The 26,663-nt window shown below is 41.9% G+C and overlaps 2 protein-coding genes across 3 annotated transcripts; one reads left to right on the top strand and one right to left on the bottom strand.

Annotated features, from left to right (window-relative positions):
- Positions 1-4,772: 4,772 nt before the first annotated feature.
- LOC132107146 (zinc finger protein 292-like) lies at positions 4,773-22,275 on the top strand. Of its 2 annotated transcripts, none has more exons than XM_059513362.1 (8): positions 4,773-5,012; positions 12,713-12,867; positions 12,978-13,056; positions 13,628-13,763; positions 13,903-14,105; positions 14,356-14,492; positions 14,633-14,774; positions 14,860-22,275. In XM_059513362.1, the coding sequence occupies exons 1-8, from the start codon at positions 4,851-4,853 to the stop codon at positions 21,730-21,732; spliced, it is 7,887 nt and encodes a 2,628-aa protein (XP_059369345.1). In that variant the 5' UTR covers positions 4,773-4,850; the 3' UTR covers positions 21,733-22,275. The 2 variants fall into 2 exon arrangements, with proteins under 2 accessions (XP_059369345.1, XP_059369344.1); XM_059513361.1 differs by having other exon boundaries at positions 14,356-14,496; positions 14,637-14,774.
- Positions 22,276-23,694: 1,419 nt separating this feature from the next.
- gjb7 (gap junction protein beta 7) lies at positions 23,695-24,629 on the bottom strand. Its single transcript, XM_059513586.1, has one exon. It carries the CDS (start codon positions 24,577-24,579, stop codon positions 23,812-23,814), a length of 768 nt encoding a protein of 255 aa, XP_059369569.1. The 5' UTR covers positions 24,580-24,629; the 3' UTR covers positions 23,695-23,811.
- Between the last annotated feature and the right edge of the window lie 2,034 nt (positions 24,630-26,663).

Genomic DNA, 26,663 nt, shown 5'->3' with positions numbered 1-26,663 from the left:
AAAAAAGAAAAAAAGGCAACCATCTGCTTCCCGCGGTTCAGGATCTGTCCACGCTGAGGTGTGGAAGAAAATGAGCTCGTGAGAATACAGGTGGATCTGTCTGAATGGTTTAAAGAGGGACTTTCACCTTCGCGCTTGTTTAAAAAAAAAAAAAAAAAAGGGGCGGCGGACGAGAGAAAGCCTCGGGAGGATGATGTTATATCTTTAACACTTTCTGATACTGAGGTTACTGCTCACAGGGAAAGCAGGAGATATTTGAGGATGGTGAAGAAGCTGAAATTGAAGCTCAATTCTCCTGCCCTGCGTATGTAGAGCTGTTGGAGGTTATTGAGCGAGAATTACCTTTTGACCATAGCCCTCCAGCTCAGGTGAGCCTTTTATTTCTGCATGATCTCCATACAGAGATTAAAAAGAAATGAAAGATGCCGTTTTCTTCTCGCATCCATCGGTTTTGGCATGAAAGTAATCTGCCGACATTGAGGTGATGCGCGAAAGCGGCTAGGAGGGAATGCCCCCTGTAGAAAGAGCTAAAAAAATTTATAAATAATTTATAAGTAATTTTGAACTGTGAAATTTTTTTCTTTCTACAGGGGAAACATCCTCTCTTAATCTCCCTCCTTGCCATCTAAGCCCCTTCAGAAAATCATCTCGCTTAAATGGCAAGGCATACGCAGTAGCAGGTCAGGCTGTGGCTTTATCACAGCACAATGCTGGTGCTTCAAGCATATCAGACTGATCTGCTAAGAGACCTGGATAGAGGCAGGGGCCTTTTTCTGATCAGGTAGCTGAGCTGCGCTGCGCTGCACCACGGATCTCTCTCCGTGCTACCAAGCAGGGCACCTCCGCCATGGGCAGGACTATGGCGGCCATGGTGGCAGCGGAGAGACATCTGTGGATGAACCTGGCAGACATCAGGAGGAAAGAAAATGCTTTCTGCTCAATGCTCAGGTTTCTGAGCTTTTCGGTATTTCCGTTGAGACGGCGATTTGAGAAGTTCAGGGAGACAAAGGCGCACTCTGCTGCTTTCGGATCCTTCGTTCCACGAAGGTCCAGGTCTGAGCCCGAACAACATAGGGGTCCTGGCCTGTCTCGATCTGAGGATCAAAGACAGGCACAGAAGGCTAGTGTCTATGTTCATAGCAACCACCTGACTGATGGTCCAGACTAAAAGGAGGCGCCCCTTGAGCGGGGCTCCAGCGCAGGAGGGTGGGTGGGTAAATGTAACCCTCTCTGTATATACTTATGTGTATTTAATTGCTGGTGGTTACGTGTCTACTAGTAAACTCTGTGAGTTTCCTTTGCAGTGCTCAATTACAGTGTTTACTAAACACTCGCCAGCACCAGCCATCCGGCTTCATGTTCCGGTATTAGACGGCTGAGATCACAGGTTTCCGCGGGAGCCTCCTTGATCATCAGAACTGGCACAGCACTGCAGGGAATTTCATGGATGTCCGGCCAGGTCACCCTGAGGGGTCTCCTGGCCGCTTAGGGGTGCTGTCGCATCTACCGGGAAGTGGAGGTGGCAGTTACAGAAGTCTTCTTGTATATGCTGCCGCAGGTAATGCTCCCCTCGCCCGAGGTTTGTAAAATTGAGCTTGCCTCTCCCGTGCGATTCAGCACCTCTGCGATGCTTAGGAACCTTTAAGTACACACGCTAAGCTTTGTGTACTTTCTCAAAACCACATGGTGGTCAGTGTGCACGTGAACACTTTGCACACTTTCTAAAAGTCCACAAGTGGTAAGTTTGCACGCGAGACTCTGCAAACTTTCTGAAATCTTTTACGATAAGGGTTACGCGCTCCGCTTCGTTCCCTTTCTTGAGATGATTAGACCTTGGTTCCTTGGGCTCCATTCAGCCAGTGTTTATTTGTTTATACACTTCAAGCATCGCTTCCCTCAACATGAGGGGCTATTTGAGTGATTCTCGTGGTAACTTAGCAGCGCTCCCCTTTTTCCAAGATGGGTCGCCTATGAGTGCGCTACTCTGAGCTCGGAGTTTTCCTCTCATATGAGACTGAGTTCTCTGTTTTTTCCCCAGAGCGCTCCAGTATTGTTTCCATAGATCGAGTTGATGACTCTCAATCATACTGTTTTGAGATGCACTATTCCATCTATTAGCTGCTAATAGTGCCACGAGAGCCCCTCCTTAGAACAGTATTTGAAAATCCATGCTATGGTAAGTGTGCACGTGAAGTGAAATCCACACTGTGACTTCAGAAATTTCTGAAATCCACACTGTGGTAAGTTTGCGCGCTAGTATTCTGCGTTCTTTCTAAAATCCTATATGGTGAGGGCTTCGCGCGGTTGCTTTGTGCCCTTTCTTGAGTTGGTAAAAGCCCCATTCATCTTGCGCGCCACTCCACCTATGTTTCCTCGGATACCTATCTAAACAGGGTGTTGCTACTAGAGAACTGTTGAAAAAGCTCTTTCAGCAAGCTTATGCATAAGCTAGCGGTAGCCCCTGTGTGACAGGCAAAACTTGGTAGAAAATCCTAGGTCCTTAGCCGTATCCCTTTAAAGGAATCTTTCCTGATTGCAAGCCTTCAGCTCTACCCTGGGCCGAGGCCCTAACAATTAAGTTGGGTATGTAGCTTAGGCCTTTGGCCATAAGGGGTACTGTCACAGACAGCCATCTAAACGTCCCAGGGGCAACTCCCGTGGAAATGGTAGAGTTGGTACTTAGTGCTCGCCATGATTCTGGCCTGCACTCCCCTCAGCATGGCAGCGTGGGTATACTGTTCCCCATAGCGGCCCTAGAGGACGCAGTTCGAAGTTCCCTTGAAAGGGAACGTCTCAGGTTACGTATGTAACCATGGTTCCCTGAGTAGGGAACGAGACACTGCATCCTCTAGCTCCCTGCCATGCTTCGGACGCAAGCTTCAGATGAAGAAGATAATGACGTGCTCTCCCGGTGCTGATTTATAGTCGCGCCGGTAGTGACGTCGGAGGCTGTCGCCGGCCAACAAGTTGGTGTTTTTTCAATGTATGCTTCAGACACGGGTCATGACGAGGTGTTCCCCATAGCGGCCCCTAGAGGAAGCAGTGTCTCGTTCCCTACTCAGGGAACTATGGTTACATACGTAACCTGAGACAGTTTTTTATGTTTTGAAAGAAGTCTCTTCTGCTCACCAAGGCTGTGTTTAATCTTTTGTAACATTATAATTTTCTTTACTGTCACTTTTGGTCAATTTAATGCTTCCTTGTTGAATAAAAAAATGTCTTTTTTTCTCTATTTATTTTTTAATCTTATTGACCCCAAATTATTGAATGGTTGTGTAGCAAAACTGTGATAATAATCTGAAATGTTTCTTGAAAAACAAGACTATATATACATATATAGTTAATTAATTAATATAATTTTTATGTATTTTTATATATTTATAAAAATAAATGCAGCCTTGGTGAGCAGAAGAGACAAAAACATTATAAAATTCTAACTATTTCACACTTTTGTCCAGCAGTGAATATGCCTCTGAAAGTGAAGGCTAAAAATAGGATTAAAGCTAACACACACACACACACACACACACAAACACACAGAGAGAGAGAGAGAGAGAGAGACTGACAGCCACAACATTATAATTCTGAACATAATGATTTCTTTAAAGGTCTCTACTCACTGTATTCTACACAGCCAAACTTTAACTGATAGATCAATTATTAATATATCATTCAGTCATGAAAACACCCAGCACATACTTCAAAATACAAAGTAATAAAGTTAAGTCTGGGTCAACCTGACTATGCAGTGCATGTTCATATGTGTCTTAATAAACTGAATAAAACAAAGGCAGAAGTCATATTATCTGAAGTCACTTCTCTAATCACTGTTCTGACAAAACTCACCTCAGAAGAATCCCAGTGTTCCTCCCTTTTATCTTCACCTGAATGTTTTAAATTAAAGATGTTGGGAATATTGTTTTCATTGATAATCAGTTTATCTGATCTTCTTTTCTTTTGTAAAATCTATTTAAATATCACAAGACATCATCCTACAGGAAGTGGTGGCATGTTTTGATGGAGAACAGACACACAGTAAGTACTGTCAATGCAGTCCATGAATTCTGGTATGTTTCACTTAGTTTGTGTCAGACTTTCCATCTGTTTGATAATATCAATATGCCATAATGTAATAAAGATACTGAGAAATATTTGTGTTGTTGTTGTTAATGAATGTGTTTGAACAGTACAGATGTTCTTCTTTCTTCTTCTGCGGAACTTAAAAGAAGATATTTTGAAGAATGTGGGTAACCAAACAGTTTCTGGTAGCCATTGATTTCCATATTATAGGGGGGGGGGGGGGTCAACAGAAGTCAACAGAAACCATCAAGTATTTGGTTAGAAAGATTGTTTGAAATATCTTCTCTATTAAAATTATACATTTTTGTTTCATGACAAAAATCATTAGGCTATTAAGTAAAGATCATGTTCCTTAGTCGTGGTATTGAAGGTGGAGAGAGAACCGTACATGCACTCACCCCACCCACAATTCCTGCCGGCCCGAGACTCGAACCCACAACCTTTCGATTGGGAGTCCGACTCTCTAACCATTAAGATATTTACTAGATACTTGAAGATATTTAGTAAATGTCCAACTGTAGATATATCAAAACCTAATTTTTGATTAGTAATATGCATTGCCAAGAACTTCATTTGAACAACTTTAAAGATGATTTTCTCAGTATTTAGATTTTTCTGCTCCCTCAGATTCCAGATTTTCAAATAGTTGTATCTCAGACAAATATTGTCCGCCGTCGGCAGTGTCACGTGACTCGGCCAGTACGTCAGCACGCACGGTGATCGGGCGTCACGTGACACGCTGTGCGTACGCGGCGGAATTGGAAGTGAAGATGGCGGACGAGGAGGCCGAGCAGGACCGCAGTGAGCGGAGCGACGCTTCCAGCGCTTTAAACGCGCTCACGACGCGACTGGGGGACATAGCGGCGGCTCTGAAGACCAGCCAGGAGTCTCCCGACGAGCGAGCGTCGCAGTACTGCTATGAGTTCTGTCAGGTGAGCGCAGTCTGTCCCGAGCAGCTCGTAAACACAGCGACAGTAATGCAGTAGACTCACGCGGGTTCAGACGCTGCTCTGCTATGATCGCGTGTTTACAGAGACTCGTTCAGCTGCTGTGTGCATGACGCTCAGGACTGTAAACAAGCTCGCAGCTGCAGAAGCGAGTCAGTAACAGAGTCTGTCCTTCATCTCTGTCTCCCTCGGGACAGCATTAGAATGCACAGACCACTTCACACTCAATATGGAAATACAATTCTGTGCATTGAAATGCATGAAGTGTTTTTAGATAATAGTGATGTGCAGTGAGTGTCAGATCCTCAGGAAACCTGCAGCATTATCAGCATAATCTATAATGATGTACAGTAAATGGCAGATTATAAAGTCAAACGATGACCCTCACTTCACATCATTAGAACCTGACTCTTTCTGCATTTAATTATCATCATCATGATGATGATCTACAGTGATTGAGAGATGAACATGATTCTGTGACACTCACTGCTCATCAGCGTAATCTGTCATGTTCTGCATTTCAACAGCAGTATGGACTATATCATTATTATAATTTGCAGCATCATCATAATCTGACACTCGCTGCATGCCAACATAATCGATTGCTGCAAACATGACGCTTCAGTGAAAGTGACGTGACATTCAGCCAAGTATGGTGACCCATACTCAGAATTTGTGCTCTGCATTTAACCCATCCGAAATGCAAACACACAGAGCAGTGAACACACACACTGTGAGCACACACCCGGAGCAGTGGGCAGCCATTTATGCTGCGGCGCCCGGGGAGCAGTTCGGGGTTCGATGCCTTGCTCAAGGGCACCTAAGTCGTGGTATTGAAGGTGGAGAGAGAACTGTACATGCACTCCCCCCACCCACAATTCCTGCCGGCCTGAGACTCGAACTCACAACCTTTCGATTGGGAGTCCGACTCTCTAACCATTAGGCCACGACTTCCCCCTTCATACGTCCCTGGTTTACACACACGCTTCGGTGTGGTTTCAGTGCAGCAGGAGGAAAACTGAACATATTTATTATTATTATTATTAAACAGTGGTTTACTGGACATAGCTTAGCTCTTTCTTAATAAATTCAATTATAATTAAAATTTCTTCGAGATCTACCTCAGCTTCTGCTCTAAACTATAGGAAGCCTGCTACTAGCATTTCATTCAGACTAAAACCTCTTTAATTCGGGTGAGAAAGCTTTTTTTCCAAGTGGCTTTTGCACATTATAATAATATCGCTGCACTAGGGTTGTGCCGATAGACGATAGTATCGTGTATCGACATTAGCAGATTTCTCTGTCGATAATCAAGACGATATTAGGCTCATTTTCCTATTAATGTATTAGATTATAGTAATAATAACTATTATTTTTATTTTTATTAGGCTGCTTATTATAATTCGGCTTTTAAACTGCCCAGCTATTTCACTTAATTTCACTGCCCGCACACACCTCGCAGGAGGATTAGAGCATGTAGTCGGTGAAGTTGTAACTCTTTGACTCAGATAATTCATTAAATCCATGAAATGAAAGAGATAGAAAACGAGGAGTTGGTGTCCCACACATTTAATGGCTGGTAAACGGCAACGCGCTCTTCTCATACATGACGGATTAACTCTTTCTTGGCGTCACAAATAAAGTAAAGACAAAATAATTAACAAGGCGGCAGAGCGAATTTATCATCCATAGTGCATGGTTCTCACGTAGTCCTTTTCTTAAAGACTGATCACTTAACTTATAACATGCACTATGTGGTGATGACTTAGGAGTACGTGAGAACCACTATGGATAATAAGTTCAATCTGCCGCCTTGTTATTATTTTCATGCACTCCGCACTATAATGTAATGCATGCAAAATACATAGTTTCGGCCGTTACAAAGTCTCCATCCACAAACAGACATACATGGTCTGCAGATAAAAGGTATTTCATTTAACTTTAACAAGTAATCTGAACGGCCTTTATATGTGTAATATATTAAACGAGCCCTCACTGAGTGAGTTTAATGCCACAGTTATGTTAGACTGCATCTCATTCTAGTTTCTGTGGCGGTGCGTTGGGCTCATCATGAGGCACGCGGAGCGCTGTATGACTGATGCATCAGTTCAATTCAACTTACTCCAAATATATGAACTTACCTGTTTTAAATACTTTATATTTAAATGTTCGTTTATGCCCAATAGTGGTGTTTAACTGTTGGACTTTAAATGAAATCTACTATTGATTTTCACCGTTGACTGATTTTGCAGAACATTTAGACTGATAACTTCCCTGCGCAGATGCAGACGAGCGATATGACAGTTGCGTCCGACTATATATGAACTAGCTGTTTTAAATACAGTATTTTTATATTTAACGTTAGTTTATCAGTTTGAAAGTGTATTTTTTAGATTATTGGTGACTCCATAGACTTTCTCTCGTGCATCTGCACGGTTTAAAACACCAAATAGTTCTGCTATGACAAGAACAAAGAGACGCTCTCTTGCTCCACACATGCTTGATAATATCGTGTATCGTCGATCTCACGGGCTGACCATATTACCACTTGAAAAATGACCATATCGCCCAACACTACGCTGCAGACGCATTTTGCAGCATTAAGGTTATTAATTGATCGTTAATTTAAACGTCGATCAATCATGGAAATGATCGAATATTGACATCTCTAAATACAAATGAGTTGGATGGAAACCTGGTTATTGTCTTTATCAAACCATGCTTCCGAACAAATGTGATTCACGGTTCTGGGCAGCTCCAGGACAGCTGTCTCTCCTCGCGTGCTGCTGTCTGTGAGCGAGGTGGAGTAACGAAGCCCTCAATCACGCTGCAGTGTTTGTTAGAGCTGTCAACTTCTCCACCCCATTTACAGAGTGAGATTCTCTGACTACCTTTATCTCCCAAGGACTGTTGTTGAATCTTCCAAAAGTTTTGGCTTGGGGTGCTTCACATGCGGCTGCAGCAGCACTTTCCACCGCACCAATAACACGGGGCTGCCCGCCGACGTGCCTGACTTTAAATCGGCGCTACTAAACACGGATATCGGCCGATGCCGATATATTAAAAAATGACAAATATCGGCCCGATATATCGTCCGACCTCTAATTCAGTTATTTGCACAGCCCTAATATGCACTATTAATCAAGTAATCAGATAAGAAATCATTTTTCTTTATTAAAGAACAATACTAAATATGCAAGAGAAAATAAGATAGGGCTCTCAAAAAACAAAATAATAATTTTAGTTTTTAGAAAAAAAAATATTTTTACTGCAGAAATTGCATACATTTAATAACTGTGAAAACTAAACCCATTTAATCCATTTAATTGCCAAATTACATTCAAAATGCAAATACAAATATAGCAATAAAAAATAAATGAAATAAAAATAGGAATAAGAAGCATGACATAAGCCATTACTGTCTTGAAGGCTTTGTGGCTTTTGTGAGAGGAATAATTCAGTGGACAAGAAGGTTTCTCTTAACAAGAACAAGAGTCCATACACAAGCTCTAAACACATTTTTTTTTGCAACATGAAATTATAATTATTTGGAGAATAAACCCTTTTATGTCTGTGTGTGTGTAAAACTTGTTTTTGATATTCTTCTTATTCTATGTACTGATCAGTTCACAGCAGTGATAGAAATGAATCTCTTCCAGTAAGATTACATTTATTTACATTTTATGGCCATGTTTACATTTATAAAGCCTTTTATTTCAGTGTACATTAACTTTTGAGTCAAATTCTTACATTTAATCAGTCAGTTAGAATAGTAAGACATTTTGACGGTATGATATGGCACACCCCTAGTGGACAAGCAAAAGCCAACAAATATGATCAACTCTGAGAAGTAATAAGGCAAGAATGGATCGCCATCACTCAGGATTTGGCCCAGAAGCTAATATCATAGGGTCAACACTGTATATATTGACTCATATTTTATTTATGTTTTTGCCAATAAAAGCCTTTAAAACGTATAATATGCTTATCATTGTTTTTCAGTATACTGTAGAAACATGTAGAAAAATAATCTACAAATACTGAAGCAGCACACTTTGCAAAACACAAAATGTATGTCACTGCCGAAATGTTTGGCCACTACTATAAAACATAAGTCTCTTAATAGTAACTCCGTTTATTGAACAGTTGCATAAAATCAGTAACACATTTGTAGTCATGCTGATTTTTAGAGGTGAAAACTGGCACTCTTCGTGTGATATTGATTAACTTTCTTTCTGTGGTATTTTAATGCATAACTGTATGGGGTGTGTGTGTGTGTGTGTGTGTCACAGAGAGAGAATGAGACAATCAACATGAATAGCACTTAGTCTTTCACAAAACATAGCTAACATAGGGGCATCAGAATTGATTTACAGTCTTAAATATGTCCAGCGCTGTTTTATTTTACAGTCTATGTCCAGTGTTTATGGGGTTGTGCGTCAGTAATAATGGTCCGTAGGGTTACAGTAAATGGACTAAACTAATAATTTGCCTCTGATTGTTTTGTATTTGAGTTACTCGAGAAATCGTTTCAGCTCTAGTTTGTGCTGAAAGACCTGTACCGACACAGCATTAAGATCAGTGTTGGCTCTTTTGTTGGTTTATTTCTCCGTGGTGTTAAGCATGTGTGTGTCTGTCCTCCGCTGCAGTGAGTTGCTGTGCTCGTGTTTCGCTCCGATGCTTCACTGACACACACACATCTGTTGTGATGTTTCTCTGTCATGTGTAGATGTGGCTGTATTGTAAGACATCTGTTTTCTGAGCTGTGGCTGAGGGGGGATGCTGTAGACTGCTGTTGTTGATTTGAGGAACACTTCTGGAGCGTGAGCAGTCAGCAGGTGCATGTGTGTGGAAAGACACAGATGTTTTAGATGGTAAACAGTCTGTCCTCGTGATATATAGTGACTGAGTAACAGTGAGCCGTGTCTACACCATTTATAAGAGACTTTCACCAGTTTTCACTGTACAGGCAGTAGGGCAGACAGTGTGTATGGTGTTGTGTGTGTGAGCCATTTGCTGATGTCAGTGTGGATCGAGTGGCCCATGGTGGCGGTGGGGTTATGGTATATGCAGGTGTATATTATGGACAACGAACACTGCGTTTTATTGATGGCATTTTGAATGCACAGAGATACCATGATGAGATCCTGAGGCCCATTTTTGTGCCATTCATCCACGACCGTCACCTCATGTTGCAGCATGATAATGCACAGTCCCATGATGCAAGCATCTGTACACAATTCCTGGAAGCTGAAAACATCCCAGTTCTTGCATGGCCAAGCATACTCACAGGACATGTCACCTATTGAGCATGTTTGGGATGCTCTGAATCAGCCCTTACAACTGCATAAATGAGTATTTCTTTTATATATGAAGTTTAAAATATAAAATGCCAAATACAAATATATAAATGTTGAAAAAAATATTATTTTATGGACTACTTTTAAATGGGAAACTACAACATCCAGTAGGATTGAATGATTTATTGACAGAGCCATTCAAAAGAAACGTCTCACTTCAGGAATGAAGCAAGTGATTACTCACACCAAACTTCAGGAATGGATCATCTAACAATTTACTCACCCGATTCATTTAAAACACAAATATGTTTAGGAACGAAACAAGCTGATTTTACCATTAGAAATGAATAAAGGGCTGACAAGAACAGACTGCAGATGTCGTCATGTTAATGAATATAACATTCTTCATCGCAAAGATTCTTGCAAAAAATGAAAACCATTCATCAGACAAAAGAGCAACAAGTCAAGTCACCTTTATTTATATAGCGCTTTAAACAAAATACATTGCGCCAAAGCAACTGAACAACATTCATTAGGAAAACAGTGTCAATAATGCAAAATGATAGTTAAAGGCAGTTCATCATTGGATTCAGTGATGTCATCTCTGTTCAGTTTAAATCTTTTCAGTCCCTCTCTAGATATCATGAATAACATGCAACACTTTACTGTAATGTTAAACAGGACATCGTCAAAAATGGAGATTAATAATTGAAGGTAAATAGGTTCCACCAGCCTTTGTGTACTCTGTAAAAGATGTGGGATGTGTCTGAAGATGCTTGATGAGGTTGCTGGTGTTTGCCCTTTAGCTTGGATTCTCTGTAGACAATCACGGCAGATTGGTTCTCCGTCATCAATAGGTTTTCCAGTCTCATCAGCTAAAAATCAGAAGTAATTCCATATTTTACTACACGAGTTGCTCTTTTTCAAGAGATTGTCGTGGTCAAATGTTGTATTTAAACTCATGGTGTTGACAGTTTATTTGCAACACAAGTGTGTAAACATTTTAGCAACTACCCAATCTCAGTGTAATATCTATTTCTCCCTTATTACACACTACTGCATTATAAATGAGGCTGTCACGTTTTGATAAATTGTATGATTAGCCATAGAGTAATTATGATTAATGACATAATTGTCTTCATTATCCACTTATGATATGAGATCAGAATATTTCATTTATATTTAACTTGTAATCACATATGATTTCCTTTGAGACTATTATGTGTAATATAGTCTTAAATTAGCCTTTTAGTCAGCGTTAGCCTTGGTCCGTACTGTTCAAGTGATTTCAAAGACCTGTCATATCAATGCAGGCAGGTCTGATGATTTAGGGGTATATGACCTTTGACCTTCAGAGTCTGGTCTGCTGTAATGGTGAGACGTGTGAATGTCTGACATCTGTGTTTGGCATTGGTTGTAAATATCAGTTGATCTGGTTAATATGAAAATCCTAAATATTAATACGGATGGTCTTCATAAACGTTTCTCCACTTGATAGGTCTACCTGTTAAGAGTGGCATTTAAAAGCCCTAACCAAGGAAACAAATGTGTTGCTGCAGTTTCTTAAGCACATTTTAGCAATTTTAGCGAACATTCACAAAGATACAATTTTACCATTCTGTTTTGCTTTAAATCTTGAAATTATACATTATAATGTAAATAAAAGATCACTGCTTATTGATATCCGCCATAAAAAAACATTAGAATCTGTCCATCCCTAGTATTTAATATAATTGCCCATCTTCTTTTCTCATACATATACAATTGAGAATTCCTCAAAAGTAATTGATCAAGCAAGCAGGGTGTTTTGATGGCAGAGATTTAGGAATCGTTTCACATGACTGAAGGTGTGCATGTATTTATTTCACTCAATCATTGGTCTGTCACAATTACAGTAGCAAAGTGACGTGTCTGATCATTATAATAACGAAACGCTTTTATGATCCAAGTTTTTGTTCATTTCCATTTGTGCTGTGTGAGCTGGAGCTGAAGAGTAAATGAACAACAGTAAACTGAAGTGCTTTGGAGTGATTTAATAACCCAACAACTCCTATACGAGATTAATCTGATAGAAGTAATGTTACAAAGTGATGCCAGTGCACAAGTGATCATGACTGTGCTGGTCAGCTTGTGTGACTCCTGATGTGGATGCAATGATCCTGTAAGACAGTCAACCAAACACAATCTCTCTTACAGTAGTGATCTCATAGTCATTATGTTTGTGACAGATTAGCATTGACTTAATTAATTTTTAATGAAGATTTTTTGAATGTCAAATGATCATTGTTTTCATGTAGCCCTGTCCATCCCTGACGAGCATCGTAAGCGTGCGGCCCAGTGAGGTGTATTGACGTGTGTGTGTGTGTGTGTGTGTGTTGTTTGCAGACGCTGGTGGAGTATGTGAGTCTGTGGAGGACTGAAGAGGAGCCTCTCCCAGTTCTGGAGGTCTACATCACTGCACTGCTGAGCTTCGCACAGGCGTCCCCGTACCTTTCTGTCCAGTGTGAAGAGGTGCCAGTCGTGCTCGAGAGACTCTCGCTGTAAGTATGCACTCGAAAAAATGCTGGTTATCTTTTCTATCTGTCTTTTTCTGTCATTTTTTTACTTTGTTGTTTGAGTTTAGAAGTATTTGTTGCCTTTCTTTCTGTAGGAGTTGTGCAGAGTTGCTGCTTTCTCTGCCCCGGAATATCCCAGATGCATTGTGGGACAGGTTCAGGTCATCTGTCCAGGTACATTTACCAGACTGCAGCTCTTAGATACTAGTATTTGCATTGGTCAGCTTTGATGTCTTCTACAGCAATGGACTAGAAAATACTAAATAAATCCATAACTTAGTCAACAATATGTCCCTGCAGCACAGAAGCAGTCATCAGTATCACAGGTATATTTGTAGCAATAGATAACAATACATGTTGTGTATGAGTCAATAATCATTAGGATATTAAGTAAAGATCATGTTCATGAAGATGTTTTGTATGTGTCCTACTGTAAATATATCTAAACTTAATTTTTGATGAGTAATATGCATTGCTAAGAACTTCATTTGAACAACTTTAAAGATGATTTTCTCAATATTTAGATGTTTTTGCTCCCTCAGATTCCAGATTTTCTAATAGTTGTATCTCAGACAAATATTGTCCTCCGAACAAACCACACATCAATGAAGAGATGATGTATTTAGCTTTCAGATGATGTATAAATTTCCATTTCGAAAAATGAAGCTTATGACTGGTTTTGTGCTCCAGGTCACAAATGCACGTCTTGCACTGTTGTATTTAGTGTGCTGTCATGTCTGTGCAGATTGCCCGTCCTCTGGTCCAGGAGAAGGGAGTCAGCAATCTGATGATTCTCTCCAGCATCGCACGAGAACATGGCGTCTGGAGCAATCCTACGCTGCAGGGCATTCTCACCAACGACATGCCACCGCAAGAGAAAGGTGCTGCTCCTTACCCTCGGATCCTTTACGGTTCTCTCTTCTTCAAACATGACCTGACAACAGAACTGACATTTTGGTAGAGTTAACCTGTCAATCTGTAATACAGCAGCATTAAAAAGTGTTTATTTTCTCTCTGTAGTGTGTGAGTTCCTCGCTGTGGAAGGACCAGCACTGCTGCGGATGCGAGTGAAGCACCTGATCAAAGAGAGCTGTGTAGATCAGGCTGCGTCGCTGGCCAAGGCCTGTGCTGAGCTCTCGGAGTTTGAGGAGAAGGGACACTTCAGGCAGATGTACCTGGTGTGTTTGTGCACTGCTGCTCCCCAGGACGTTGTTATGGAAGAGGTAAGACACTGGACTGTTTACTAAGAATATACACTTCCAGTCAAACGGTTTTGAACAGTGAGATTTTTTGTTTTTTAAAGAAGATTTTTTTCCAGGTTTCTTTGATGGATAGAAAGTTCAGAAACATTTTAATGTAAAAGCTGTGAATTCCAGCTCGATTGTTGTCTAAAGGCTTTGGGAAGTACATTTTCATTCTTCAGTATATATCAAACAGGGCTTACATCTGCGACTTCTTTCCCTACCCTTTCAGCTCTCAAGAGTGGACTGTCGTGATGCTTTAGAGATGATTTGCAACCTTGAGGCTGACGGTGATGAGAAAGCTGCGTTTACGTTGTGTTCTGGTTTTTTGACCCGTCAGATTCTTCAAGAAGAGTCCTACTGTGCTTGGCAAGTCACAAACCTTTCAATGCCAAAATAATCAAATATGAATTTGCAGTTATGATAAATATCTTAAAGGCTCTGTACAAGTGGTCATTTAATGTGTCGTCATTCATTTCTAAATAATTAGATGTCGTGTTCTCTGGCAGGGAGTTGACTCTGTTCTGGGGGAAACTGCTCAAACGGTTAGAGACTTCAGAGCAAGGCTTTTTGGACCGATGCCATCAGATCTCATTTCTGTCTAAGACTGTGTTCCACCTGCTCTTTTTTATTAAAGTCATCCAATCAGAGGTGAGCCTTCTCTTTTTCTCACTTCATGCAGTTAATTTTAGACGTGAGGCTAAATACTCAATATATCTTTTTTTTAAATCACCAGATGGACAAAGCTGGACTTTCGACTTGTGTTGAGCTCTGTATACGAGCTCTGCGGTTGGAGTCGTGCGAAGGGAACACCAAGGCCACTGTCTGCAAAACCATTTCCTGCCTCTTACCCTCAGACCTGGAGGTCAAAAGAGCCTGCCAGCTGACAGAGTTTCTCCTGGAGCCAACGGTGGACTCCTACTATGCGGTTGAAACTCTTTACAATGAGCCAGACCAGAAGCTAGATGAGGAAGATCTACCAGTACCGAACTCTCTGCGCTGTGAGCTCCTTTTAGTCCTCAAAACCCAGTGGCCTTTTGATCCTGAGTTCTGGAACTGGAAGGCATTAAAACGCCACTGTTTAGGTCTTATGGGGGAGGAGGCCTCGATTGTGTCCTCCATTGATGAACTGAACGACGGTGAACCTGAGGGCTTAGGCGGAGAGACCAGCATATTTAGCGAGGAGTTCAAGGAAGTCTCACAGCGTTTTGTGGATACAACAAATGAACTAAATGAAATAACAGATCAAAGGCAGAAGAACAAAGAGCTGAAAAAATTGAGAGAAAGGGGTTTTGTCTCATCTAGGTTTAGAAATTGGCAAGCTTACATGCAGTACTGTGTTTTATGTGATAAGGAGTTTCTTGGTCACCGAATAGTGCGTCATGCGCAGACTCACTTCAAAGATGGATGCTACACCTGCCCGATATGTACAGAGACATTTGACACGAGAGAGACTCTTGAACCACACGTTGCATCTCATGTGAAGCTTTCATGCAAAGAGCGTCTCGCTGCGATGAAGACTAGCAAGCAGTTAGCTAACCCTAAAACAGCAGCTCCTGTCATAGCTGCCCTGAAAGCTAAAAGCAGTGAAAATCAAAAAGTGAAAAAGACAAAAAATAACTGTGGTGGGCAGTCCAACAAACTTAGCAGTAGAGATGCCAATGACTCTTGTGAAGGGAATATTTGTCCAGTCCATAGCTGCAGGAGGGGTTTTAAATATTTCCGTAATCTGGTTGCACATGTGAAGGATCATGGCGACAATGAAGAAGCAAAGCGATTCCTTGAAATGCAGAGCACAAAAGTGGTGTGCCAGTATTGCCGTCGTCAATTTGTCAGTGTTGATCACCTAAACGATCACCTCCAGATGCACTGTGGCACCAAACCATACATTTGCATACAGCTTTATTGTAAAGCCAGTTTTGACTCCAATACCGAACTTATTGTGCATAAGAAAGACCATCCGGTCTTCAAGGCCAAGTGTATGTTTCCGGGTTGTGGCAAAGTTTTTAATGAAGCCTACAAGCTGTATGACCATGAGGCACAACATTATAAAACATTTACCTGCAAAGCACCAGACTGTGGTAAAGTGTTTCATTCACAGTCTGAGTTAGACCTCCATGCAGAGGGCCATGTCACAAAAGTGGAAGGCCAGGGCACTGACAGTCAAAGTATTCAACCAGCAGAACCTCATCCAGACCACTCCAATCTAAATGATCAGGGCTGTGCTAACCCTGGCTCGCTCTCTGTCACCGACCCTGGCACAGGCTCTCAGGTGGATGGTCCATCTGGCATGGTGATAAAGCATTCTGTTGAAAACATGCTAAATGGCGCTTTCACAGTTTCTGCTCAAGATTGTGTCCATTCTGGGACAAGTAAACCTGAACAGCAACACATCCATCAAAATCCCATCCATCAGCATATGCCCCAGATCAGTGACCACCTTGGCCAGTCAGCCGTGGGCACTCACATGCCTCACCTAAATCATCAAGAATCTCTTCTGGAGGCCTTGATGAATGATTCAGATCCCATGCCATCTACATCTTCATACCAGAGTGTATTAGAGGACTTCCTGCCTGTCCCACCAGCTGACGGTCAACTGCAGACTGTTGATTCAGGTGCTACTCCATTATACAGCAATAACAATGAGCTGTGTCCTAATCCTTTGGCTCCGGTTCAGGCATCGTATCAGAGCATGTATAGCAATAACATGACGGCTCCAACCCAGACTTCCCACAATGCAACACCACTTGTCTCATTGGGTCAGATGCTTCCTCCTGTTTCTCAGACGCTTCCTCTACAAATGACCTCCGTGCCAAATAATGGACAAGTATTGGAGAACAAATCAGTGAAACAGGTAGACACGAACATCGCCCAAGTAGTGAAAGAGAGACACAAATGCCCACATGAATCATGTACTCGAGACTATAGCTCTTACAGAAGTGTTACTAAACACATGAGGGCTGTTCATCCTGACTTTTACACGCAGTGGAAACTAGCAAAGAAGAACAATGCAGCAGCCAAGTCCTCACTCAGATCGGTTCCTGTTAATAGAAGCCACAATAAAGTTGTCAAACCTCAACACCAGATGGGCCAAAGAGTCCCTGGGCCCGGTGTCCAGACACAGAATCCCCTTGCATCTCATGTGAAACCCAACTATCCTTCAATCTCCTCTCACATCACTGCTTCCCCAGGGCATATCCGTACCAATGAAATGGACAATATATTAGACCCTATTGTTCTCTCTCAGCTTGGAAATGGCACAAATCAGCCTCAAATGGCAGCAGACCATTTGTGGGACCCCAGGAACAATTCAATAATCCAGCAACAGACATGCCATTCTCAGTCAGTGACCCAAAACATGAACATGCTTCCTAGCAGTCTTTTTACTCACCTGAATGCAGCTTCTAGTGGCAATGCACAGCAGAGAATAATGAGCTATACTACTCTACAACCGCATAATAATCCTAATGTTAACCCAGCAGCAGCGCAAGTAGAAAGTGTTCAAAGACTCAATGGCACCTCAGATGACAGTCTGCATTCACTTGGCAATCTCATTCAACCGCAACAAGTCATGAGTCCTTATGTGGTGGCACCCATTAATTCAGTAGCAGAGACGAATCTGGGAACTTCTCAAATGTCTGTGTTGCCCCCTTACACTGATAGTTTGAACAATTCTGTTCCCAGAGATTCTTCAGCAGCTTACCAACAGCAAACAAACAATGAATCGTTCTGTGAAATAACCAATACCCAGTCTTTGGTGAAGCTGGAAAGACCTGGAGCGACAGCTTTAGGTCTGCCACTGCCTAACAATAAAACTCTCCCATCAAACGGGAGTTCTCCAAGCTCTCAGAGTAACACTGGAAATGTGTCCAGTGAAGGGGACAACAAAAGAGTTAAGCGAAGCAGAACAAAATGGCCTGCCATTATTAAAGATGGCAAGTTCATTTGCCGCAGGTGTTATAGAGAATTCCAGAGTCCCAAATCTCTGGGAGGACATTTATCTAAGCGGGTTCATTGCAAGCCATTTGATGAAACTGACCTAACAGCAGACCTCCCCAGCTCATTTCTTGATCTTCTTAACTCACCTCATCCAACATCGTCTTCATATGTGAACCTGCCACAGCCTAAGGGACCTCTTGATCCTAAATTATTCCCGAATGTCACTTTTCCCCAAGCCAATGGCACCTACGCTAGCAATGACAAACAGACAGGAGGAGTGTTGAAGCAAAGCCCGTCAAATCGGTGTGTGAGCTCTGGACAAGAACAGCAGACTGTTTCAATCCCGTGTAGTCCATATAGTCAGAGCAGTCGTATGTCAGAAACTAGTGTCATACAGCACACTGCTAATGTCAAACATCAGCTACAAGTTACAAGTTATTCTGAGATATCTTACCCGCAGTTTAATGAGAGTGTCAGTGATCCTCTTCTTTCTCAGTTGTTGGCTGATGACCAATCTACATCAAGCCTGAATAGTGGTTCATCAGATCATGTCAGTCAAATTCTTCAAGCTGAAACTTTAAACAAAATAAATGATATCAAGGAAAAAACAACCAACAGCAATGCAAGTGACCTATCAAACGATGGACTTCTGGCAGCCATGGCAAGTCTTGCGCAAAACCTGGTGTCTGAAAAGAGTGTCAAAGAAAGACTACGTGAACAGATATTGGCTGGAGACATTCACAAAAAAAGCAGCTTGCCTCGTGGATCGAGTGTCGACAGTTCCTGCTCACAAATGTCTATTGCAAGTCCCGTCAGTGAGGATCCACAGCATATCTCAAACTTGATTCAGAATGAACCTCAAAGTGAACAGCAACCTGCAGGAAACACAGCCGAAGTCTCTGTCGAGTCAGTTTCGCAATTGGGTGAGGTGAGCTCAAATGATAGCTTAATTCACGCCATTTCATCTGTGGTTTCAGGAAGAACTGTCACTGATCAGTCCAACCACACATCCATAAACAATGTGGATGAAGTGTTGGAAATCCAAAAAGCTCTTGAGAAGCTTGATCTAGACAGAGAAATCACTGAGGTTACCAGAACTGTGGAAAGTCCTGTGGTGAATGATGAACAGCTTAATAAGCCAGAGTCCAAAGATTTACCCAGTGAGGTACGAAGTTATGTGAAACCATTTGCATGTGACGCAAATGGTTGCACTTACAGTGCCATGACAAAAGATGCTCTTTTTAAACACCTCGTCAAACTGCACAATTACACAGATGACATGGTTACACGAGTGAAAGACCAGTTTAATGTTGCCCCTTTCAGCTGTCAAAAATGTTCCAAGGCTTTCACGCGCAACTCCAACCTCAAAGCGCATTATTTGACAGTTCACAACTTGTCACAGGAAGACATAAAGAAGATGAAAATTAAGTCTCAGTCCAATCGCAGGCTCCCAAAGCGTGACAGAGGAAGCCCTTGTCCAGTGCTAGAGATCCCCAATTCAGTTAAAAACACTCCACTCGTGGATGCACGTCAACAGCAGAACAATGTTAGATGTGCATCGGGCTCCACTAGAGAAGATCATGTCAAAATATCACAGTGCATCACTCCATCGCTTGTCCAGCAATCAGCCTTTGTGTCTAAAGGCAAAAGTCTTGCAGTGGGAACTCCGACAGTAACTCTGCAAAATCAGATTCCGTTTCAGCCATCAGTGATTGTGTCTGGTCGTTCTTCAGTGACTCCAAGGATGGATCAGAATGCAAAAGGATTTTTTTCCACAAAGTCCCCTCCCATTTCTGGGCCGACCCATGTGTCCCCATTAAAAGAGATCTTACCCATAGCCCCTTTTACCCAGAATCCTTCAGCTCCAGTTCAAGCACTAAATCAGTCCTTGGACAAAAAGCCCAAACCTCCTAGCAAGCCTCGAGTGGCAAAGCCGAGAGAATCTCCCAAAAAAATGAAAGAGAAAAAGACAGAAGGCGATGACGTTTTCAGTCCTTACAGACCTTACCGTTGTGTTCACCACGGCTGTGTGGCAGCTTTTACAATTCAACACAATTTGATCCTACATTATAAAGCTGTGCACCAATCTGCTTTGCCTAAATTTGAGGTCAACGGTCAAGATGAACAGATTGAAGAGGAGGCCAAGGACAAGGATAGAAGTGAAGAGAGCGACGAAAAGCTGGACATGGACATCAAGGAGGTGGATGAGTTCAGGTGTAAAGTCAAAGACTGCTCTTGCATTTTTCAGTCAGTTCCAGACTTGCTCCAGCACTACCTTCAGCTCCACAAATTAACCCTTGAGAAAGCAGGTGCCATGATGTGCAGTATCAACCTGGGCAGGTTTCAGTGTGATCAGCCAAACTGCTCAGAGACCTTCACTGCTTTCTGGAAATATATCAGCCATTTCGATCAAGAGCATAAAGAAACCAAGCTCTCAAAAGTCGACCCCATAGAGGGGATGTTCAGATGCCCGATGGAAGGATGTGAATGTGCATACAGCACACGGTCAAATCTACTGCGTCACACTATGAAGAAACATCAAGATGTTTACAAACGGCTGCTCATGAACCCACGAGAAGGAAAGAGTGGGGTTAAACTCGGTCGTCCCAGGAAGTATGAAATTGATGTTGTTGAGAAAGAGAACAGGGAAACTAACAAGAAACCCATTAAGAAGGGAGCTGTTAAAAAGAAAAAAGTAAATAAAAATAACTGGACCAAATATGGAAAACCCATTTTAAAAACACAGGAAGAAGCCTCTGCCATGTGCACCAAACGCTTGCAACTGCAGTATGCTTGTATGTTAAAGGGTTGCGAAACGGTTACCAGTTCAGAGCGGAATATAATGAAACATTATCTTCAGCATGGACTCCCAAAACAGTATCTAGAAGAACAGAGGAGCAACTTCATATACTGTAAAAAGTTACCCAGATCCAGATACAAGCGCATCGCTTCCAGAAGCGACGACACGGATAATTCAGAGGAGAGCTCCATCGAGACGACTGAGAACGAGGAAGTCGCTGAGCCTGGCCAGAGTGAGTCCGAATTCTCCAAGCCTACTTCTGAGAAAGAAAGCACAGAGGATGCCGATCTGTCTGACGCAAAGCCTTCTACAGACACTTGCTCAGAGATATCTGTGGTAGTAAAGAGACGGAGAGGACGTCCACGCAAGGGGGAGAGGGAATCAAACAAGTCCTTGGGACCTAAAAGGGTGACTAGACTAAGAACCGCAAGGAGTTCTGCAGTCAGTTATGTGGACTTAAACTCTGACTCCACGTCCTCCAGCACCACCATGGCACAGGAAGATGCCTCTGGTCAAAATACACCACTGAGTTCATTCAAGCCCATGGGATTTGAGGTGTCCTTTCTTCAGTTTCTGCAGGAATCAAAGACGTCCCAGAAGAGAAAAGCTACGGTACCCTTGAATGGAAACGCACGCAAAAAAATGACTGCTTTCCACCTGAAGACCGCGACGGTCGTGTGCAAAAGATCCGATGCCCTATTGCATTCGAGAGAAGTCCTGCAACTTGTTGAATTTAAAAATCCCCAAAAGCTGACCTCACTCAGCAACATCACCTTTGAGGTGCAAAAGGGTTTTACCGGTGTCTTTGAAATTCTTCTCAAGCAGCTTCATGAAATGCGACCCACAGTGATCCTTCAAAAAGAGGATTGATGTACAGACCCTTGTGTCATGTTGTCTGAAATCAGGATAAGGTTGATGGCTTGCTGCAAACCATTGGATGTGAATGCTGAATGATCGTGGCTTGTCAATGAGCTGTGGGATGTTTGGTCTGGAAAACACTACACACCCACTTAAAGGTCCCTAGTGCGATGTTTATTACTTAACAGAACTGTGTACGTTAAGCTCACTTTATAGTTGCAGTAGATGATGAAATACCTCTAAAGCATGTATGTCTTTATGAAGCTGTTCAGCACATTTCAGTTGCCTTTGGAGTTTTTTTGGGGGGTTTTTTGAGTGTTGGATAGACTTGTAATTTTTAATATTCCATTGGACTTTTTCTATCCAGCTGAAAGTGAATCATCAATTCTGATGTTATGTAGTGCTGTGTATAATTCATAACTGTTTTGGTCCTGTTTACCTTGTTAATCTGAAATTTGTCAATAATGTTGTGTGTGGCTCTTTGATCAACTACTGCCACCAGCAGTCTGTATGTTAATCAATAGCAACCAATTTAATACAGCTTGCATTTTGTTACTCCGTGTTGGTCTCATCCTTGTTTGCATTGTTTTTGAAATTATACAACTGCTTTGAGGGATGTTAAGGGGATCAAACATATGATTAGCTCAGTATAACAAACAATTATATCATGTATACATGGAAACAAAAAGAGTTGATCTATTGACTATATATATGCTAGATGTATTTGGACACCCCCTTCTTTAGAAAAGAAATGGCAACAAAGATGGAAACATAATTAATTTATTTCCAATTTGTATATCCATCTCTGTTGCAACAGTTTTGGAAGTGTATGAAATGACTGTAGCCATATCTACATGTCACTGGTGTTTGGTTTTGGCCCAAGGTCTGTATTTAAAGTCACAGCAGAAATGTTCAGCTGGTTTTCTGCAGACGAGTCAAGTTCTTCCACACTGACTCAATCAATCATTTCTTTTTCAGCCTTGCCTTATACACCGAGGCATCGTCGTGTTATGATAGAAAAGGGTCCTGTACAAACTGTTGCTATAAAAATAGAAGCATACAATTCCCTAATACTGTATATCTGTAATCATGGAAATTACTAAAGTAGTTTAACCTGTTCATTAGAAGGGGGGTCCCAATACTTTTGTCCATATAGTGGTAGGTGCTTTAAAAGTTGTAGAGTCATTTACTTTTTCTTTCTTTCTCAATCCACTTAATGTTTAATAATGCACTGATCCACCATGATTATCTGAGAAGGATATTTATTTTTGACTTGTAAAAGAAACAGTCTTTCAGTTGGTTCCAATTTATATTATGTGTTTTAACTACTGTGTACTTGCATCTAAAGTAATGAATAGTTTGGTACGATGTACTTATGTTCATTGTATTGCAGATCACTTTAGCTGCTACTGAGGTGGGATAGGGTTAAGGTTAGGGATGTGATTAAACAAGGGTCTGCTGTGTAATTAAAGATGTATCTACAGAAAGGTATTTTTTGAATGTAAGTACGATATACACAAGTACATTGTATCAAATTATTAATTTAGTAGGTAAAGACAATATAAAGTGGGTCCCTACAGTTAAAACCAAGTGGTTCTCATGTTGTTCTGTAATTGGACAGTACCACAATTACTTATCATACAAAAATAAATATAATAATATGACCATAAACTTTGCAGGCATAACAATATGCTAAATCAACATGACAGTCTTAATAATAAAATATAGTAAGTTGATAATATTCATAGTTTAATGTTTTCCATTCAAGACATACTTTCCCTTGTTCCAAATGAACCTGTATTTAATGTCATCTGGGCTGTATTTTGTCATCTTGTTGATGGTTTGTGAGTATGAGGCCATGCTGGAGTCAAATTTTACGAGATGCTACTCAAATAGCACACATTTCTGCCCTGATTACAATACAACAAAAGATATGAGAGATGGTTTCTCTTCCCTTTTGAAAGTTGATACTTGTGTTTGTTATGCTACTGTAGCTCTCCGTGACTGTAGTTTGTTCTTGTGATTCCTTGCTGTCTGTGAGCCATCAGCAAAGAAGAACTGGTGTAGCTTGCATTAATAAAGCCCACGTGCTCATGAAGCAGCAAGCTTTGGGCTTTCCATTCCAGCTGGTGAAGAATGAAGGCCTTCCTCTTTAGACACGGCTAGCGGTGAGCCGAGAGTGAGGGTGGACGGAGGCCTTCTCTCGTGCACAGGAGTGTACCTCTTACTGAAGCACTTCCAGCACTGCTTCCATATGATGTACATCATCTCCAACACATTCAGTACAATGCACAGTATAGACGTACAGCCCATGATGTAAAGGAAGATTTTCTTCTCGGTGGCTTTTGCGATGTAGCAGTCCACTGTGTTGGGACAGGGGCTCTCGTCACACCGGAGCAAGCGGGGAACGTGGAAGCCGCTGTACAGGAAGTAGAAAGCCAGCAGAGTGGCCACCTCGAAGGACGTCTTGAGGATGAGACTCGTGATGTAGGTGAAGAACAGCCCTCCGTCGATGCTGCCTTTGTCCTGGTACAGCTTCCTCTTGTACTTGCTCTCTCTGTGCTCCCTGTAAGCCACGTGCAGAGCCACCAGCAGCGACGGGGTGGACACCGTGATCAGCTGAATGGCCCATAACCGCACTTGAGAGATGGGGAAGAAGCGGTCGAAGCACACCTGCTCGCAGCCCGGCTGCTGTGTGTTGCAGACGAAGTCTTTGAACTCGTCCTTCCACACCTGCTCGGCGGCGGCCACGTACACCAGGATGCGGAACACGAAGAGGATGGAGAGCCAGACCCGTCCGACCACAGTCGAGTACTTGTTCACCCCGCTCAACACATTCTCCAGGAACGCCCAGTTCATGTTTCATCGGCCTGCTGCGGAGTCAGAGGGAAACCAAGAGTTCAGTGTCTTCAGATCACCGACTGCACTCTTAAAGGGTTAGTTAACTTCACCCAAAAATGACAATTCTGTCATTAATGACTCACCCTCGTGTCGTTCCAAACCAGTAAGACCTCCGTTCATCTTCAGAACAATGATTAAGATTCTCTTGATGAAATCCGAGAGCCCTCTGACCCTCAGTAGACAGCAAGGGAACAAGAAATGTTCCCAGACATCGTTAAAACAGTCCATGTGACATCTGACAATATTATGAAGCTATGTGAATACTTTTTATGCACAAAGAAACCAAAATAACTATTCAAAGATTCTTCTCCTCCTCCCTCCTCCTTCCTAAAATTATGATTGAATCACTGATGTCACATGGACTGTTTTAGCGATGTCCTTACTATGTTTCTGAGCCTTGATCATGTTAGGATCCTTGCTGTCTACTGAGGGTCAGAGAGCTCTCGGATTTCATCAGAAATATCTTTATTTGTGTTCTGAAGATGAACGAAGGTCTTACAGATTTGGAAGTTTTTCGAGGGTGATTTATTAATGACAGAATTTTCATTATTGAGTGAACTATACATTTAAAAATAAAGGGTTCCATGAAGAAATTTTAACATCCATGGAACATTTTCCCTGGACTAAAGGTTTGTTAGATCAGTGGTTCCCAACCACTAACATTTTCCATGTCTTCTTAACCAAACACCCATTTCAGCTCTTGGATCCTCTACACATATTAAGTGATAACTTGAATCAAGTGTTTGATTGAAGCAAAATGTGCAGTGTTGAGGGCTCCAGGAACCACTGCTTCAGATGATTAAAATGTAGTTCAAAGTAAGAAAAATGGTTCTTTTAAAGACTAAAAGATTCTCTGGGGAACCAAAATGGTTCTACTGTGGCGTCTGTCCAAATCCCCCTTTGTAGACAATTCATGTTTACAATGTTTAGACAGGTATACGTTCAATCCATAATAATCTATCAAGAGAGCTTAGTCAAATCTAGATTTCAGAATCAGAGCTTTGTTCACCAAGTGTAATGAAGAAGATCCATAAGTGTGAGATACTTCTCTGAACAAAAGCCAATAAATGTTAAGTATTTACCTCTCATGCAGTCTGATTCCCTTCTGCTGTGCTGCTGACAGACTGTAAATGCTCCGAGAGCTGCTTCTCTCTGCTATTTGATAGTCAAACACACCTGGTGGAGGTGCCACACCTGTTTGGTTACTATGGCAGGACTCTTGTGTCACTGGAAACGCTCTGCTCTGAGCCGGCTGACAGGACTGTGTTTGGTGTGTTTGCTGAATGCACGAGGTGCTGTGAGACTCAGCCTGCAGTGTTAGCAGTGCAAACAGTCACTCGTGCCCTTGACAGACGCTCTGCAGACACATGGAGAACCTCATCAGGAGAATCACATTTTGATATACTTAGGAAAACTTTCAGATCTTGATTATTAGTTACAGAGCATTGAGCTGGTAGACAGCATCTTTCCCCATCTGCAGCTGTTCAAACCTCAAGAACTCAGTTGTTTCACATGTAAAATGTTGCAGTCGTCGTATGAAGTGTGCTGTGAGTTTGTCTTTCACAGGTAGCACTGATGCAGATTAACGAGGATTATTACAGGCCTATCAAGTAAACCTGTAGATGTGTGTAACCCAATAGGTTACCCATGCAGTTTTAATGAGAAACCGCAGGCTGTTTGTGCGTGTGCATGAATACTGATGAGCTGCTAGCAGAGAAAACCAGGTGTTTAAAGTCAGGGGAAAGTATGTTTATGCTCTTAACTAGTGTTACCGGTCTTATGTTTAATGATTCATCAGAGAAAATCATGTTTGTTTTCATCATCTTTCGTCATGCTCCACCTCAGAGACGTCATCAGGCTCTGTTTATCCAGGGGCATCCTTCATTTATGATCAGATTTATTCACGACAAACTTCTTGAGATGTGCTGGCTCTAATACAGTTATCACTTCATCACATACAGGCAGGCAAACAAATGATAAGAAAAGGAAGAAAAACCCATAGATATGAATGAAAACACTGCAGCACAAAGTGGTCTGTTTCT

This window comes from Carassius carassius, chromosome 27 (genome assembly GCF_963082965.1).
Source record: "Carassius carassius chromosome 27, fCarCar2.1, whole genome shotgun sequence".
Classification (NCBI taxonomy): Eukaryota; Metazoa; Chordata; class Actinopteri; order Cypriniformes; family Cyprinidae; genus Carassius; species Carassius carassius.
This window is presented reverse-complemented; position numbering and strand designations above follow the sequence as displayed.